The sequence below is a fragment of the Euleptes europaea genome, chromosome 1 (genome assembly GCF_029931775.1).
Source record: "Euleptes europaea isolate rEulEur1 chromosome 1, rEulEur1.hap1, whole genome shotgun sequence".
Lineage (NCBI taxonomy): Eukaryota > Metazoa > Chordata > Lepidosauria > Squamata > Sphaerodactylidae > Euleptes > Euleptes europaea.
The window spans coordinates 181,261,557-181,280,599 of record NC_079312.1 but is presented as its reverse complement, the minus strand read 5'-3'; the positions used below and the strand labels follow the sequence as shown (position 1 = coordinate 181,280,599).

At 53.9% G+C, this 19,043-nt stretch overlaps 1 protein-coding gene across 1 annotated transcript; it reads left to right on the top strand.

The window, feature by feature from the left end:
* The first annotated feature begins 228 nt into the window (after positions 1-228).
* PODNL1 (podocan like 1) lies at positions 229-18,600 on the top strand. The gene is made up of 13 exons (XM_056850531.1): positions 229-300; positions 2,139-2,151; positions 3,739-4,123; positions 4,305-4,365; positions 8,023-8,268; positions 9,377-9,470; positions 10,430-10,494; positions 11,689-11,798; positions 13,397-13,553; positions 14,690-14,805; positions 15,269-15,926; positions 16,529-16,677; positions 18,450-18,600. The coding sequence occupies exons 1-13, from the start codon at positions 229-231 to the stop codon at positions 18,598-18,600; spliced, it is 2,277 nt and encodes a 758-aa protein (XP_056706509.1).
* Positions 18,601-19,043: the final 443 nt, after the last annotated feature.

The following is a 19,043-nucleotide window of genomic DNA, read 5'->3' as shown; positions in this document are numbered from 1 at the left end:
CTCCAAACCACCGTTCTTAACCACCACACCACGCTGGTAAAGAGGAACCGGGTAACCCTACTCGTTGGGCATGCAGAAAGGCGTCAGTGGGTGCCAATCTAAATCTGTTTGCAGATTTCATTTTTCAGTCATCAGAGTATGTGACGTTACAGCTGCTCTTCAGATGTTTCTGGTTGTCAGCGTAGTCGGGGAACGAACGTTGGCTAGCCTGGAAAAGGACACCAGACCATGGCTGAAGTCCCACAGCGCCTCGTGAGCTGGCCCCGTGCTGAATGCGTTGGCAAATGGGACAGGGAGGAGGTGAGAAGGACAAGGACAAGGAAGGAGTGTTTACATCTCCCACTGCTGGAGCCCAGCGAAGGAAGGAAGCTGTGAGCAGAGCCCTTAAGCCAGTTTGTCAGATGTTATTCTTTGGCAGTCTGGGAAGAGCCGAGCTGCCCTTTCGCAATCAAGTAAATGTCAACCCTGTAATTCTTCTGGGGCTTTCTCGTTCTGCTGGATCTCTCAGCAGCCTTCGATAATATCAACCCCAGTATGCTACTGAGCTGCCTCGCAGCACTGAGACTAAGGGGCACCCTAATATGTCCTATTTGGGGAGTCAGGCTCAGAAGATGCTGTTGGGGGTCTCCTGGCTGCCCCACGTCCGTTGATATGTGGCGTGCCGCAGGGTTCCATCTTATCCCCCTATGCTATTTAATACCTATATGAAGCCACTGGAAGAGATCACCAGGAGGTATGGTGTAGAGCCAGCGTGGAGTAGTGGTTAAAAGCAGTGGTTTGGAGCAGTGGACTCTGATCTGGAGAACCGGGTTTGATTCCCCACTCCTTCACATGAGCGGCAGAGGCTAATCTGGTTAACTGGGCTGGTTTCCTACACACGAAGCCAGCTGGGTGACCTTGGGCTAGTCACAGCTCTCTCAGCCCCACCTACCTCGCAGGGTGTCTGTTGTGGGGAGGGGAAGGGAAGGTGATTGTAAGCCACTTTGATTCTTCCTTAAGTGGTAGAGAAAGTCGGCATATAGAAACCAGCTCTTCTTCTTCAAGTACCCCTGCTTTCCTTTCCTTTAATCTGGTGAACCAGGTTTGATTCCCCACATGAAGCCAGCTGGGTGACCTTGGGCTAGTCACAGCTCTCTCAGTCCCACCTGCCTCACAGGGTGTCTGTTGTGGGGAAGGGAAGGTGATTGAAAGCCGGTTTGAGTCTCCCTTAAGGGGTAGAGAAAGTCGGCATATAAAAACCAACTCTTCTGCTGGATCTCTCAGCGGCCTTCGATAATATCAACCACAGTATTCCACTGAGCCGCCTCTCAGCATTGGGACGAAGGGGCACCGTATTACAGTGGTTTGAGTCCTATCGGGAGGGGGGGCGGACTCAGAAGATACTGTTGGGGGACTCCTGCTCTGCCATATGGCCGTTGACCTGTGGGGTGCCATCCTATCCCCTTATGCTATTTAATACCTACATGAAGTCACTGGAAGAGATCATCAGGAGGTATGGGCTATGGTGCCATCAATACGAAGAGGAGTTGGTTTTTATACCCCACTTTCCTCTACCTTTAAGGAGTCTCAAAGCGGCTTCCAATCACAGTCCCTTCCTCTCCCCACAACACACACCTTGTGAGGTAGGTGGGGCTGAGAGAGTTCAGAGAGAAGTGTGACTGGCCCAAGGTCACCCAGCTGGCTTCGTATGTAGGAGTGGGGGAAACAAATCCCGTTCACCAGATTAGCCTCCGCCGCTCACGTGGAGGAGTGGGGAATCAAACCCGGTTCTCCAGATCAGACTCCACTGCTCCAAACCACCGCTTTTAACCACTGCACCACGAGGGCTCTCCTTTATCAGGAGATTGCAGAGAAAAACGTTAATGGCTAGACTGTGGGCCTTGGCCTGAGCTCTGATGCTGGGAAAAGGTCCTGGGGCTCAGCCTGGTTCACATTAAATCTCGCACGTAGGCTGATCCTGGAAGCTCCGTCTGTGGCTTTTTGAGCATTCCTCTATCATCTATGTAACCCAATCGCTTTTGGAAGAATCCTAGCGATCCGTTCCAGAGGCTCTGGGAATGTTCCCGGCAACGGCCTTGGGAGCCGCATTAATCTGCATGGTAATCAGAAAAACCTGAACCACCTGCTCTCTTTCACAGGCTGTCTCATTCGGTAAGGGAGGATTTCCCAGACGGAGGAGCCTCACCTGGCCCCTCCCTCTTCCTGCCACAGGAAGCCTGAAATGGGGTGGAAACGCTTGTGACTGAACGGCAAATGCTCAGTATTATGGTGCTTGCCGTGTCCCATCTGAATCAGGACTCCCATGACTTCTCCTGTTGTTAGTGGGGAGAGAAGCGGCCGAGATTCTCCCCTCCAGTCAACTATGAAAGGCACATCTGCAATCTCCCAAAGGGCGATTTGCTAAAATATCTCTACGTCAGCACCCCCTTGCCGGATTGAACCAAAGGTCCATCTAAAGAGACTGTCCAGATGCCTTCAGATGCACCATGCGGTTACAACAGCCAGCATGGTATAGTGGTTAAGAGCAGCGGTTTGGAGCGGTGGACTCTGATCTGGAGAACCGGGTTCGATTCCCCTCTCTTCCACATGAGCTGCAGAGGCTAATCTGCTGAACTGGATTTGTTTCCCCACTCCTCCACATGAAGCCAGCTGGGTGACCTTGGACTAGTCACACTCTCTCAGCCTCACCTACCTCACAGGGTGTCATAGAATCACAGAGTTGGAAGGAACCACCAGGGCCATCTAGTCCAACCCCCCTGCACAATGCAGGAAATTCACAACTACCTCCCCCCACATTATACCTGGCTGAGGTTCCTCCACGCCCCCAAAACCTGCCCTCCCCAGGCTCCACCTCCAAATCTCTAGGAAATTTCTAAACTCAGAGCTGGCAACCCCTATGCACTGATCGGGAAGGTTTCTTTTGGATATCAAGACGAACAGCTATTGATAGACGTCCTCCAAGAATTTGTAAAATCTCCTTTGAAAGCAAGCGGCTGCCACAGGGTTTTATGGCAGTGAATCCCACCCGTGAATGATATGTCCGGCGCAGAAGCAGCCAGGAACTCAGCCGGGGGGGGGGGGGGAATATCTCCCTATTCTCTGCGCTACTCAAAAGTCTGTTTTTCATTGCAGCTACCTGATTGCTAAGGATTAGCCCATGGGGGGAATCTTTGAGGGGGGGTGCTTTGGGGATGGGAGGGACCAGGGTATAATGCCATAGAGGCCACCCTCCAAAGCAGCCATTTTCTCCAGGGGAACTGATCTTGGCCATCTGGAAATCAACTGTAATAGCGGGAGATCTCCAGGAGCCACCTGGAGGTTGGCAACGGTGTCACTGAATAGGGGTTTGACTCCCCAGGTCTCCCTAGCCTGAGTCTGGCCCACTGACCAGGGGAGGGGAGAGGCCGTGGCTCAGAGGTGGAGCATCTGCTTGGCATGCAGGTCCCAGGTTCAGTCCCTGGCGGCATCTCCAGTTAAAGGGACCGGGCAGGTAGGTGATGGGGAAGACCTCCGCCGGAGACCCCGGAGAGAAGCTGCCAGTCCAAGTAGACAATCCTGATCTTGATGGTCCGAGGGCCTGATTCAGAAGGCAGCGTTCATGTGACCGCTCTCTACAGACTCAACCTTAGAGCTCCTTACAAGTCCCTTTCCAAGAACAAAGTCCTGAAGCCCTGTTGGCGCGAGGAAGGCGCTCTGCTTAGGCTCAGAGGCTCTGCGCTCGCCTCCCACGCGCTCTAGGGAATTCAGGCCCAGGGGGTCCTGTGGCTGAAGTCATCTCGGGGCGGGGGGGCGAGGTCAGGAAGCCCCAGAAGGGTGGGTGGTGGCGCCCCTACCCGGGGAGGGGGGCATCTGGGAGGGCGCGGGAGCGCAGGCGGCGAAGCGCGGCGGATCCCCGGCCCCCGGGGAGTCCTCCGTGCCTGGCCGGCCTTCCCCCAGCCTCCCCCGGCGGGGGGAGCCTTATGCAACCGCCCCCGCCCCTCCCCGGCTGCCAGGGGTTGCAAGACGCCGAGACGCGCCGGCTCAGCGCGCCCCGTCCCCGGCTGCGCGTGCAGACCGGCGGGGAGGCCGGAGCCAGCGGCCGGCGGCCCCGATCCGGGAGCGGCGCCTACCCAGCAGGGCGATGGTGAGCCGGCGGCGCCTGCAGGGGGCGCGGCGGGGAGGGGGCTACAACCCCGGGAGGGCGCCCCAGGCGGCTCACAGGCGGGTTGCCAACTCCAGGGGCGGAGATTCCTGGAGCGCTGGGGGACCCTCAGCAGGGTGTCAGGCCCTCGAGTCCACCCTCCCGAGCTGCCCCTTTCCTCCAGGGGAACCGAGCTCTGGGGTCCGGAGACCTCATTCTGGGAGGGCTCCAGGGCCCACCTGGAGGTTGGGAACTCTGTGTTAGTCTTTTAAGGAACCGCAAGACTCCTCAGGGCGGGTAGCCGTGTTAGTCTGTCTGGAGCCGGAGGGAAGCTCCAGTAGCTCCTTAAATTTCTGGCAGGGCGTGAGTTTTTCGGGGCCACCTGATCCTGACCCAACTTGGAGGCTGGCATCCCTAATTGGGGGGCTAATCTCTGCAATCCGTCATGATTTTGGGAGAGCTCCAGGCCACACCTGGAGGGTGGCAACCCTAGCTGGGAGAGTGATCTCTGTAGCCTACAGATCTGTGGTGATTCTGGGAGATCTCCTGGCCCCACCTGGAGGCTGGCAATCCTAACTGGGGACTGTCCTCTAGTCTGGGGATCCCTCATGATTCTGGGAGATTTCCAGCACTTACCTGGAGGTTGGCAACCCTTAGAGGGACTGTTATATGTAGTCTGGGGATTCTGGGAGATCTCCAGGTCCCACCTGGCGAATGGCAACCCTACACCCCGCAGATCTCCTGGCTGCACTGGGTAGAGTTGCCAGGTTTTTCTTCGCTACCGGCAGGAGGTTTTTGGGGCAGAGGCTGAGAGGGCGGGGTTTGGGGAGGGGAGGGACTTCAGTGCCATAGAGTCCAGTTGCCAAAGCGGCCGTTTTCTCGAGGAGAACTGATCTTTATTGGCTGGAGATGAGCTGTATTAGCAGGAGATCTCCAGCTAGTACTCCCGGGCATGCATTAGCGATGGTCAAGGAATGCGTGATCTGGCCAATGTGGCTGGCTGCCAAGGGGGGCTGACTGGGAAGGGTTGCTGTCTGCCCCCCCCCCATATCGTTAGCAGCTGCATGAAAGCTGCCCTTTCACACATGCAGGAGCTGCTAGCATGGAGATGTTGGGATGGAGAAAGTGCTACCTGGGGAGAGTCTGCCTGGCAGGAAGCTTCTGGCACTTGGGCTCGCTTGGCAAGGGTCAGCCCCCAGCTCTTCCCCTGCCTCTTCTAGCCCTCCACCCAGAGACGCGGTGCAAGGGTTTTTAAGCAGAGGTTTTTAAGCAGAGGCTAGGTGGCCATCTGTCAGCAATCTGTCAGATTCTGTGGACTTAGGCAGATCATGACAGGGAGGGCAGGAAGGGTTGCGTCAGTGCTTGGCTCTTGTGGCCCTTTCTCACATACCCAGGGTAGTGCCGATCGCCACTTTGGGATCAGGAAACAATTTTCCTTCTGGTCAGGGATCCTGGAGGTTTTTTTTTTTTTTTGCGGGGACATCTTCTGGGCACTGAAAGGGGTTACTGGGGGTTTTCCTGCATTGTGCTGGGGATTGGACTAGATTAACCTGGTGGTCCCCTCCAACTCTACGATTCTATGATAGTTCTGGGGCTTATTCCTTTCTCCTTCCTCCCAGGGATTTTGCGTAGTAGGTGGGGTGGAGAGAGGGTAACAATCCCTGGCCGAGTGGAGGTATTCAGGGCTTCCCTCTGGCCTTGACATGCCCAGATTTTGACCTCTGCTCTTCCTTGGTCAGCCACATCATTAATAGGGTTCTCAGCCTCCAGGTGGGGCCGGGAGATCTCCTGAAATTGCAACGGAGAGCCAGTCAACAGAGATCAGTCCTCCTGGAGAAAATGGCTGCTTTAGAGAATGGACTCTATCGCACCACATCCCTGCAGAGGTCCCTCCCTGAACCCCATCCTCCCCAGGTTCCACCCCCAAATCTCCAGGTATTTCCCAACCCAGAGTTGTGCAGCTGCTTTAGACTAAACTTTAAAGGTAAAGGTCCCCTGTGTGAGCACCGGGTCATTCCTGACCCATGGGGTGACATCACATCCTGACGTTTCCTAGGCAGACTTTGCTTTTTACGGGGTGGTTTGCCAGTGCCTTCCCCAGTCATCTTCCCTTTACCCCCAGCAAGCTGGGTACTTGTTTTACCGACCTCGGAAGGATGGAAGGCTGAGTCAACCTTGAGCCGGCTACCTGAAACCGATTTCCGTCAGAATCGAACTCAGGTCGTGAGCAGAGCTTGGACTGCAGCTTACCACTCTGCGCCATGGGGCTCTTAAGACTAAACTTTAGGCACCATTAAAGGAGACAGAATGGGAGGCAGAGAGCCACAAAGCAGAAATAATCCACCAGGAAGTTAACTGCAGCTCTTGCTGATGTGAATAGGCGTGGCTCACAACCGAGGAATTCCAGGTGGATTCTCTCATCCATCAATGAGAGGGAAAGGGTGCTATTGGATTTCCTGCTGTGGGAACCAAAATATTTTGGGCTGACCCTGAATGGGACATGCCAGAATGGGGGGGGGGGCAGAAAAGATCCAGATACTTCAAGTCCCGGGGGAACCTCCAAACGCCTCCCTCCTTCTCAACAATCAACCCCGACACACACAATGCCGCATCCTGCCTCTCAGTCGTCCCTTTTTCTTTTATTGTCTGCTTCTTCCCCCACCCCCCGCCAAGAAATGCCACGGCCATAGAAGTCGGCTCAGTGGGAGAGCATCTGCTTGGCATGCAGAAGGTCCCAGGTTCAAACCCCTTCCCCCCACCCCCAGCCTCTCCAGTTAAAAGGACCAGGCAGTAGGTGACAGGAAAGACCTCAGCCCGAAACCTCAGAGAGCTGCTACCAGTCTAAACAATACTGGCCTTGGTGTAGTGGTTATGAGCAGTGATATGGAGCAGCAGAGGCTAATCAGGTGAACCAGGTAGGTTTCCCCACTCCTACACATGAAGCCAGCTGGATGATCTTGGGCTAGTCACAGTTCTCTTAGAGCTCTCTCAGCCCCACCTACCCCACAGGGTGTCTGTTGTGGAGAGGGGGAGGAAAGGTGATTGTAAGCTGGTTTGATTCTGCCTTAAGTGGTAGAGGAAGTCGGCATATAAAAACCTCCTCCTCCATCATGGTGTAGTGGTTAAGAGCGGTTTGGAGCGGAGAACCATGTTTGATTCGCCTACTCCTCCACATGAGCGGCGGAGGCTAATCTGGTGAACCGGATTTGTTTCCCCACTCCTGAACCTGGATGGTCCAGGCTAGCCTGATCTCATCAGATCCTGGAAGCTAAGCAGGGTCAGCCCTGGTTAGTATTTGGATGGGAGACCACCAAGGAATACCAGGGTTGCTGTGCAGAGGAAGGCACTGGCAAACCACCTCTGTTAGTCTCTTGCCATGAAAACCCCCAAAAAAGGGTCGCCATAAGTCAGCTGCGACTTGACGGCACTTTACACACACACAAACACGAAGCCAGCTGGGTGACTTTGGGGTAGACACAGCTCTCTCAGCCCCACCTATCTCATAGGGCTTCTGTTGTGGGGAGGGGAAAGGAAGGAGATTGTAAGCCGGTTCGATTCTTCCTTAAGTGGTAGAGAAAGTCGACATATAAAAACCAACTCTTCTCCCCCTCCTCGTTTCCTTAACCTCCTCGTTCAAGATACCCATTTGCGTAGCACCCCCTCCCTGAAAGGGACAAACACCCCCTTGTGCCTTTGAGGTCCCCCGCCCCTACAGCGAGTGACGCATTTCAGGGCTCGTAAGGGGCTCTGTGTTCCCAGGAGAACTAGGCAGGGGGAGAGAAGGGGAGGGGGCTTCCGGCCTTGCCCGGCGAAGCAGACAGGGGAAGCATTGAGAGAAAATCCGGGGAAGGTGGTGTATAGAGCCCCCATTGACTAACCTTGCCGGTCTGTCCCCCGACCAGCTGTGCGGCGGCGGCCTCTTCCTGCTGCTACTGAGCATCCCGGACGGCTTGCCGTTCGAGAGTCAGGAGGACGATGACCTGCCACCGGCGATGCCCCGGCCCATGTCGGGCACCTCTGCCCGGAATGTGCTCAGCTGCCCGGCCAATTGCACCTGCCCGGTGGAGGAGACGGTGGACTGCGGCGGCCTCGACCTGCACATCTTCCCCAGCAACCTCTCCAAGAGCATCCAGCATCTGTCGCTGCAGGTGATTGAAAGCCCAACAGTGGGGAGAGCCAGCGTGATGTAGCGCTTAAGAGTGGTGGACTCTAATCTGGAGAACCGGGTTCGATTCCCCGCTCCTCCACATGAGCGGCGGACGCTAATCTGGAGGGGCTGTGGCTCAGCGGTAGAGAATCTGCTTGGCATGCAGAAGGTCCCAGGTTCAATTCCCCGGCATCTCCAGTTAAAGGGACTAGGCAGGTAGGTGATGTGCAAGACCTCACCCTGAGACCCTGGAGAGCCGCTGCCAGTCTGAGTAGATAAGACAGACTTTGATGGACCAAGGGTCTGGTTCAGTAGAAGGCAGCTTCATCATTCCCGCTGCTCCAGATGAGCAGCGGACCCTTATCTGGTGAACCAGGTTCGATTCCCCACTCCTCCACATGAAGCCTACTGGGTGACCTTGGGCTAGTGACAGTTCTCTGTGAACTGTCCAAGCCCCACCTACCTCACAAGGTGCCTTGGTGTGGGGAGAGGAAGGGAATGGGATCCGCTTTGAGACTTCTTAAAGGTAGAGAAAATCGGGGTATAAAAACCAACTCTTCCTCTTCTTCTTTGGGGGTGCAGGTGGAGGTCAGTGGGGGCGTGGCAGAGCCCTTGAACCGCTCAGTTTGTGGCGTGCACTGCTGAATCTGGCGGGCCCCGACCTCCGCATGGTTCCTTTTTGGCAGCGGTCGCAAGCGGGGCCAGCCTCGCCCAGCAAGTAGAGATGAATGATGTTCCTAAATCAAACTGGAAATCAAGGGCAGTACTTTGGCGTCACCATCTGAGCCATAGGCTCAGTGGTATAGTCTCTGCTTAGGATGCAGAAGTTCCCAGGTTCAAGCCCCGGCATCTCCAGTTAAAGGGACTAGGCAGGCAGGTGGCTTTGCAAAGCCTCTGCCTGAGACACTGGAGAGCTGCTGCCGGTCTGAGTTGACAATACCGACCTTGGTGGACTGAGGGTCCCAGATTCCTTTCAACCGGACATGATGTGGATTGAATCGGGGACCTTCCACGTGCCAAGCTGATGCTCTACCACTGAGCCACAGTTCCTCCCCAACGCATGAAGCTGCCTTACATTGAAGGAGACCCTCTCGGTTTGCCTTCCACAGAATAATCGGCTTCAGGAACTGCCCTACAACGAGCTCTCTCGACTGGCTCACTTGAAGACCCTCAATCTTCACAACAACCACATCACCTCGGAGGGTGAGTGGCTAACCGGGGGCGGGGGGAGAAGGGGGCTGTCGGGCATTCAAAGGGACGGCTAGCATGCCATGGGATCCCCCTCAAGGGGTTACCGCTGCTGAACAAGCCCAGAATTCTGGGTTGGGTAGGCGGGAGGGAGGGAACTCTCAAAACCTTGGAGTTGCCTTACACCACAGGTGCTGTTTGGGCACTTTCAGTGTGGTTCTGCCCGAACAGTCATGCCAAACCTGGAAAAGGCTGTTAAACTAGCAAACGAACTCAAAACCCAACATGGGAGCCTCAGCAGGAGGGCCAGCGTGGTGTAGCAGTTAAGAGCGGTGGACTCTAATCTGGAGAACCGGGTTCAATTCCCTGCTCCTCCACATGAAGCCTGCTGGGGGACCTTGGGCTAGTCACAGTTCTCTCAGAACTCTCTCAGCCTCACCTACCTCACACTGTGACTGTTGTAGGGAGGGGAAGGGAAGGTAGAGAACTGCTGCTTTGGGGGCATGGGTCCCAGGCGGGGCTTGCGCCAGGTTTTGGGGGGCTGTGGGCAGACAGTGCCCGGGGGTCCCCGTCTGCCCACCACTGGGGGCCCGCTCATGCCCCCTTTCCACCCCACACCTCCTGCATGCCCCCACGTACCTGTCCTTCCACCGTCCACCCCCACACCTACCTCTGCCCCCCCTGTGCCCCACACCCATCCTCAATGACTCAGAGCCGTCAGGAGCATGGGTACAGACAAGTGGCACAGGAGGCGTGTGGGTCAGGGTCTCTGGCAGTGGGACCCACCAGATGTTCTGCACCCTGGCAGCTGCCCCACCTCAGGGTATGCTGATGCCGGCCCTGGTCCTAGCAGGAAGAGGTGGGTTTGGCCCTTGGCGAAGAGGGGTGGGCTTGTGCCGGGCAGGCAAAGCAGGCTGACCCGGAAGCTCGGCAAGACCACCGCATGCCTTTTTCTAGTGTGTCCCGTTTTAAAGGTCTCCCGGATGAAGCCTTCGAGTCCCTGCAGGCGCTTCAGTACATCTACCTGGCCAACAATCAGGTGAGTGGCTTCAGGTGAGGCTGCCTCCTGGCTTTGGCCTGCCAGGTTACCGCATGACAGCACTCACTTGTCTCACAAGGAGATGCCCGACCACAGTCATTATTCTCTCCCACTCCCCCAACGGCCTCCTGCTTCATACAGAAGAAATCCTGAATGCCTGACCCAGGCAATTGTTGGGGGTCTCATAAGAACATCAGAAGAGCCCTGCTAGATCAGACCACTGAATGTCCATCTAGTGCAGCATCCCGTCTCACACAGGGGACAACCAGTTCCACTGGAGGTCCAACAACAGGGCAGAGAGAGGCAGAGGCCTTCTCCTGATAAGAACCTCAGAAGAGCCCTGCTGGATCAGACCAGTGAGGGTCCATCTAGTCCAGCATCCCATCTTACACAGGGGCCAACCAGTTCCTCTGGCGGTCCAAGAACAGGGCATAGGGGCCGAGGCCTTCCCCTGATAAGAACCAAAGAAGAGCCCTGCAGGATCAGATCAGTGAGGGTCCGTCTAGTCCAGCATGTGGTAGAGACCCCAACAAGACCCCACTAGAGACCCCAACAATTGCCTGGGTCAGGCATTCAGGATTTCTTCTGTATGAAGCAGGAAGCCGTTGGGGGAGTGGGAGAGAATAATGACTGTGGTCGGGCATCTCCTTGTGAGACAAGTGAGTGCTGTCATGCGGTAACCTGGCAGGCCAAAGCCAGGAGGCAGAGGCCTTCTCATGATAAGAACCTCAGAAGAGCCCTGCTGGATCAGACCAGTGAGGGTCTGTCTAGTCCAGCATCCCGTCTCACGCAGTGGCCAATCAGTTCCTCTGGAGGTCCAACAACAGGGCAGAGAGGCTGAGGCCTTCCCCTGATGAGAACCTCAGAACAGCCCTGCTGGATCAGACCAGGGGTCCCTCTAGTCAACAGGGTTGCTAGGTCCCTCTTTGCCATCTCTTAACGGACGAGGCCAGGCATGGTCAGGGATGCTAAAACAGACCTGCAGGATGCTGAGCCCGGAGGCCCCGGTGGTTCCGGCCGTGCCCCAAAGGTCTCTGGGCTCAGCTTGCTTCTGGCCCAGTGGCTCTACAGGATCATTCCCAGTTAGGTCAAGGGACTGCCCACCCCTGGTTAAGGCATAACTCGTCTTTATTAGAGGGTTGCCTTGTCTCTCCATGGGGCCACTTTGACTTTCTTCGTGGCTCTCCGCTGCAGCTCTCGGATGCCCCGCAGTTCCTGCCTGGCACTGTGCGCATTGTGGACATGGCGGCCAACCACCTGACTCAGCTCTACCAACTCACCTTTGGACATAAGCCTGGCCTCAGGTAAGGCTGGGGTGGGGTGGGGTCCAGCCCACAGGCACGAGCAGATGTCCTGAGATGTCAAATGGCTCCATGGACTCTGAAGGTCCCCGAGGAACAGGCCCTCAGCCAAGATCATCGTCAGACAACCGTCTCCTGGTCGACTTTGTGGAGTAGCCACTGAGAGCCAGCGTGGTGTAGTGGTTAGGCGCGGAGGACTCTAATCTGGAGAACCGGGTTCAATTCCCTACTTCTCCACATGAGCGGACGACTCTAATCTGGTGAACCGGGTTTGTTTCCCCACTCCTCCATGTGAAGCTTCCAAGGTCTGAAAAGATTGGGCTAGCCTGGCTCATCCAGGTCAAGGCCCCCTGTAAATAACATCTCATTAACCGTTTGTTAAATCACGATGGGTGGCCGTGTTAGCCTGTCTGTAGCCGTAGAAAAGAGCAAGGGTCCAGGAGCACCTTAAAGACTAATGGAATTTCTGGCAGGGTGGGAGCTTTCGTGAGTCACACAGGTGATTTTTCCTTTGGCAGCTGGCAATCCAAAGTTTGAGGGAGAACATTTTGAGCAGAGAAATAACTGGCATGTAAAGAGCTTAAGCAGCCTGAATAACCCAGACTAGCCTGAGCTTGCCAGATCTCAGAAGCAAGGTTGATCCTGGTTAGGACTTGGATGGGAGACCACCAAGGAAGTCCATGGTTGCTACGCAGAGGTGGGCAATGAGAAACCGACTCCATCTCTTGTCCTGACCTGGATGGACCAGGCTAGCCTGATCTCATCAGTTCTTGGAAGATAAGCAAGGTCATCCTTGGTTAGCACTTGGATGGGAGACCACCAAGGAAGTCCAGGGTTGCCACGCAGAGGCAGGCAACGGAAAACAACCGCTCTTGAAAACCTGATGAGGGGTCACCATAATTCAGTTGCAACCTGACAGCACTTAATTATTATAAAAAGCCTAAGTAACCTCCTACACCCCATTAGTTTCAAACCGTTTTAAAAACCTTCAAGTTTGGGGTGAATGATTCTCACCCTAATGTATGGGGGCCAGGATACTGTGAGGTAGGGTTGCCAGCTCTTGGTTGGGAAATACCTGGAGATTTGAGGGGGGTGGAGCCTGAGGGGGATGGGGTTTGGAGAGGAGAGGGTCTTCGGTGGGGTATAATGCCATATAGTCCACCTTCCGAAGTGGCCATTTTCTCCAGGTGAACTGATCTTTGGTTGCCTGGAAATCAGTGGTAATCCAAGGAGATTTCCAGCCACCACCTGGAGGTTGGCAACCCTAGGGTTGGGAAGTACCTGCAGATCTTGGGGGTGGAGCCTGAGGGGGATGGGGTTTGGAGAGGGGAGGGTCTTCAGTGGGGCATAATGCCATAGATTCCACCTTCCAAAGTGGCCATTTTCTCCAGGGGAACTGATCTCTGGTCGCCTAAAAATCAGTGGTAATCCCAGGAGATTTCCAGCCACCACCTGGAGTTTGGCAACCCAAGTTTGAGGGGTAGAGGGTGCTCTTCTTGCAGGGTCAGCAGCCTTAACCCTTATAAGGGTCTCAGTAGGACTCCACGATCCTCTCCTTGATCGCCGCGCTCCTCATCTTGTCCCACCTTTTCCCTTCCCAGGTCTGTTTATCTGCACAACAACCAACTGAGCAATGGGGGCCTGCCTTTCGATGCCTTCAACGGCTCGGATGCTGTCAGCACCCTCATTCTCTCCAGCAACCTGCTCACCTACGTGCCCCAGAACTTGCCCCTGGCAGTCGTCCGCCTGCATCTACAGGTTTGGCAGCAGGTTTCCCCAAAAAGCAGGAAGCAGCCTGCTCTTAGCCAAAAAGGAGAGTTAGGGCAGGAAGGCCAATGTCCTCAATCAGAGGCGCTGAGAACTATACACGAAAAGCAAACCTCCAGATTCTACAATCCCTTAATATTGTGCCGGCATTTCCTAGGGTTGATATCTGTAACCACGTACCAAACGCGTTTCGGCCTATTGGACCTTCATCAGTGGTTAATTAAAACTCATGTTAAGCCTGCACACATTTACAGAAATAAATAAATACATACATATACAAACAGTTCAAATCAAACCAGGCATGTGTATAGATTGTAAAATCTATTACCAATTACTCAAACATCTGGTCAGATTGGTTCTAGTTGTAATACTGGTTTGCATATGTCTGCCATATACGATGTGTGCAGGTATCAACTGCTCTACTAGGTGTTTGAGTAATCGGTAATAGATTTTACAATCTATACACATGCCTGGTTGGGTTTGAACTGTTTGTATGTATGTATGTATTTATTTCTGTAAATGTGTGCAGGCTTAACATGGGTTTTAATTGACCACTGATGAAGGCCCAGTAGGCCGAAATACATTTGGTACGTGGTTACAGATATCAACCCTAGGAAATGCCATTGTGCTATTTTAATGTTTTTTAATCTTTTTAACCTTTACATAACGCTTCAAATAAATTATATTTTCAGTATTTATATACATATATATATACATACACACACACACACACACACATATATATATATATATATATATATATATATATATATATATATATATATATATATATATATATATATATATATATATTTTTTCTTTTTTCTACCCAACCTTGGGTACCCAGCTTTAAAAGGGGGTTAGACAGATTCACGGAGGAGAGGCACATCAGAGGCTACTAGAGACAGTGAAGACATTTTCAGAGGGTGACCGTGTTCGTCTGCTGTTGAACAACTAGATTGGAGTCCAGGAGCACCTTCGAGACCATCATGGTCTCTAATTTTGATCTTAGTGTGACATTGTCCAGGGCACAATGTTATGTATGTCTTTCCTTGGTGTGTGTGCGGGTGTTGAGGGGGGGGGAGATAGAGGGGTCCCGTCCCTGACCACAAGGCTCCACTTCACAGAACAACCGCATCTCCCGCATCCCTAAGGGGGCCTTGAGCAGACAGTGGCGCCTCCGGGAACTCTACCTGCAGAACAACAACCTGACCAACGATGGCCTTGACCCCTCCACCTTCAGGTAAGAAGGGGCGCCTTTAGGGGAGAGCCAGGATCCTGGAAGGGTCCGGGTGGGCAGCTCTGGGATGGGGGAGAGCTGGAAGACCGCTCCCCCCAACCAGGCAAGAAAGACGAGCCCACATACATCTCAGTGTAGCGAGCATGGCGTAGTGGTTTAGAGCGGTGGTTTGGAGCAGTGAACTCTGATCTGGAGAACTGGGTTCGATTCCCCACTCCTCCACATGAGTGGTGGATGCTAATCTGTTGAACCGGGTTGGTTTCCCCACTCTTCCATATGAAGCCAGCTGGGTAACCTTGGGCTAGTCACAGCTCTCAGCCCCACCTGCCTCACAGGGTGTCTGTTGTGGAAGGGCAAGGGAAAGGTGATTGGAAGCCTGTTTGATTCTGCCTTAAGTGGTAGAAAAAGTCAGCATATAAAAATCAACTCCTCTTCTTTTTCCTCTTCTTCTTCTGCCTCTCTGCAGCAAGCTGAAGAGCCTGGAGTACCTGGATCTTTCCAACAACAACCTGACCGAGGTGCCTCCCGGCCTGCCCGCAAACGTCGTGATCCTGCACCTGGGCCGGAACCGCCTGAACTCTCTCCCGCCGGAGCGCCTGAGCCGCGCACGGGGCCTGCAGTACCTCCTGCTCCAAAGCAACGCGCTGACCGCCTCCGGCGTGCACCCGGAGGCCTTCGCCCGCTTGCGCTCCCTCCACACGCTCCACCTGTACAACAACCGCCTGGAGAGCGTGCCCCCCGGGCTGCCGAGGCGGGTCCAGTCCCTGATGCTGCTGCACAACCGCATCGCGCGCATCGGGCCGCAGGACTTCGCCACCACCTACGCCCTGGCTGAGCTCAACCTCAGCTACAACCGGCTGTACAGCGCCCACATCCACCGCCTGGCCTTCCGGAAGCTGCGGCGCCTGGAGTCCATCGACCTGTCCGGCAACCGGCTGACCCTCCTGCCCGCCGGCCTGCCCCCCAGCCTGCAGGTCCTCAACCTCCAGAAGAACCAGATCAACTCCCTTTCGCCAGAGCTGCTGGCCAACCTCACCGTGCTCAAGGAGCTGCACCTGGCCCACAACCGTCTGCGGATCGGCGGCATTTCGCCCGGCACCTGGCAGGAGCTGCATGGGCTCAAGGTGAGGGCGCAGCGGCAGGGCTGGTGGCAGTGTGCAGTCAGGTGGGGCAGCTGCCAGGGCCCGAGGTTTCCAGAGGGGCCCCCTGCCCACTCACTTGCTAGCCCACCACCTCCCACGCCCCTAGCTGCACGAGGTGGCTGGTGTTGCCGGGGAAAGGCCTGCAAGCCTATCGCTGGCTGAGAACAGCCCAGCAATACACACACGGAGCTGCCTTCGACTGAATCAGTCCCTCGCTCCATCAAGGCCAGTATTGTCTGCTCAGACCGGCAGCGGCTCTCCAGGGTCTCAGGCAGAAGTCTTTCACATCACCCATTCGCCTAGTCCCCTTAACTGGAGATGCGGGGGATTGAACCTGGGACCTTCTGCATGCCAAGCAGAGGTTCTACCACTGAGCCACAGCCACAGCCCCTCCCCAGTAGCACCTTAAAGACTAACAAAATTTCTGGCAGGGTATGAGCTTGTATTTGTATTAGGGCACAAGAGCATGGTGGTAAGCTCTTGGCCAGCTCTCATTAATGTCTCAGACTTTCCTGCTGGGTTTTGTCAAATCTCCCTCCTACTCTGTGCGCAAAGTTGGCCTTCCTCTGCTTTTCCTTTCCCAGCTGTTGGACCTGAGCTACAACGAGCTGTCCTACGTTCCCCCAGACCTGCCCGAGTCGCTCGAGTATCTCTACTTGCAGCACAACCGGATCGCTGTGCTCACAGCCGAGGCCTTCCTCACGACACCCAACCTCCGCGCGATCGCTCTGCGGTGAGGATAGAGGCGGGGGACACTTTCACAGACTGCTCACTTCTGTGGCATGGACAACACGTTCACGGTGGCAGCGGAACGTGCCGTCAAACCACAGCTCACAGACAGAACAATACACAAATAGACATTACATACTATAGCAATATTAAGACTGACACATAGTGTTTTCTTAATCTCTTGCCGATGATATGAACAACGAATACATCACAGAAGGGTTAAGTGGAAAAATAGTAGTCCATATGGCTGGAAGCAATAGCGATATGACGCTGACTATATGATGCATCTATAAGAATGTTATGTTGGAGAACTGAAAAAGCTTAGCTCATTCTGAGCAATGTGAAACTGTCTTTAAGAGAGGCAGCCAGGCCGTCTTCTCTTCTCTTCTTTGAGGTTTTCTCCTTTGGAAAAAGGAAAAGAATAAAATACAAGCTTCAAGCCATATGGACTACTATTCTTCCACTTACCTTTCTTCTGTGATGTATTCATTGTTCATATCTTCTGCAAGAGATTAAGAAAACGCTGTGAGTCAGTCTCAATATTTGTATAGTATGTGATGTATATTTGTGTATTGCTCGGTGAATATGTGTTATGGACATATACCTTATGGCTGTGATACTTTTTGATTTACATGTCTGTTGCACCTTTTTGGCTTATGCTGCTTATTTGTAATTTGCTGATATTGTAGCATAAGGGTATTCCAGTTTTGTATCGTCAAACTACAGCTGTTTTATGGTGACTCCGTAGGGTTTTCAAGGCAAGAGACAAACAGAGGTGGTTTACCATTGCCTGCCTCCCCATCGTGACCCCGGTATTCCTTGGTGGTCTCCCAAGTACTAACCAGGGCCTGCTTAGCTTCTGATACCTGGTGAGATCAGGCTAGCCTGGGCCATCTAGGTCACGGCAAAATACATACAAAAGTGGTTTTCCATTGCTTGCCTCTGCGTAGTGACTCTGGACTTTCTCAGTGGTTTCCCATCCAAGTACTAACCAGGGCTGACCCTGCTTAACATTGGAGATCTGGATAGCCTGAGCCATGCTGCTTACTAAGTGGGAAGGGTACATTTTGGAATACTCCCCTTTAAAAGGCATATGAGAAGAAGAGTTGGTTTTAATATGCCAGCTTTCTCTACCTTTTAAGGAGAATCAAACCAGCTTACAATCTCCTTCCCTTTCCCACAACAGACACTTTGTGAGGTAGGTGGGGCTGAGAGAGTACCGAGAGAACTGTGACTAGCCCAAGGTCACCCAGCTGGCTTCATGTGTAGGAGTGGGGAAACCAACCCAGTTCTCCAGATTAGAGTCCGCCACTCATGTGGAGGAGCGGGGAATCAAACCCGGCTCTTCAGAGTCCACCGCTCTTAACCACTACAGCCCGCTGGCTCTCAGGGCCTCAAAGTTATTTTAGTAGCTAAACTGAAAGGGCATTTAAGAAATCTGCTACTTGGAAATGCAATTTTATAGGTGGTTGAGGGCATGACAGAAAAGCAACCACTGCCCTTATGAGGAACATGAAAGGCAACTTCAACGTTGTGATCTGTGTGCAATCTTACTTGAGAGAAAAGTCCCATTGAAGGCAGAGGGGCTATCTTTCTAGTTAAATACCCATCGGATGGCACCGAAAGGAACTCATCCTGATGCTTCCGAATTAAACCCACCAGCTGGCCTTGAGTCAAAATTCCAGGAGCCGTAAAAAAGGAAACTTCCTTCCCTTTTGTGTTTGCAAACAAAGCCTGGCCCCCTTTTGCAGACAAACCCTCCTTCTCTTTTTCTAGATCCAATCGCTTACTGGCAGCCAACGTGTCTGCGGAGGCGTTTGCGGAGCTGAAGCAGCTGGAGGTGGTGGACACGACCGGGAACCCGGAGCCGATCAACATCCTTCTCCTGCAGGCCGGACACTGGGTCCAGCCCCAGTCGGGCACCTAGGAAGGGGGCACACAGGTTAGGCGTTGAGCCCACTGGAGCTAAACGCAAACGAAGTTGGCACCCTCCTGGGAATCTTCCAGGTTTCCAGCTTTTGCTGGGATCGGGGCCCAAACCGTCATTCACTGATGGTGAACCCTCAAAACAAGAATCTGTCATTGGGGGCTAATTCACCCCAATGTCCTTCTGTCCATCCCACCCCCCGCACATCCAGCTGACTGATGGGGTCTGGGAATTCCATGTTCGGAAGTCATAAGAACGTCAGAAGAAGAGTTGGTTTTTATACCCTGCTTTTCTCTACCGAAAGGAGTCTCAAAGCAGCTCAAAATCACCTTCCCCTCCCCACAATAGACACCTTGTGAGGGAGGTGGGGCTGAGAGAGTTCGGAGAGAACTATGATTAGCCCAAGATCACCCAGCAGGCTTCATGTGGAGGAGTGGGGAATC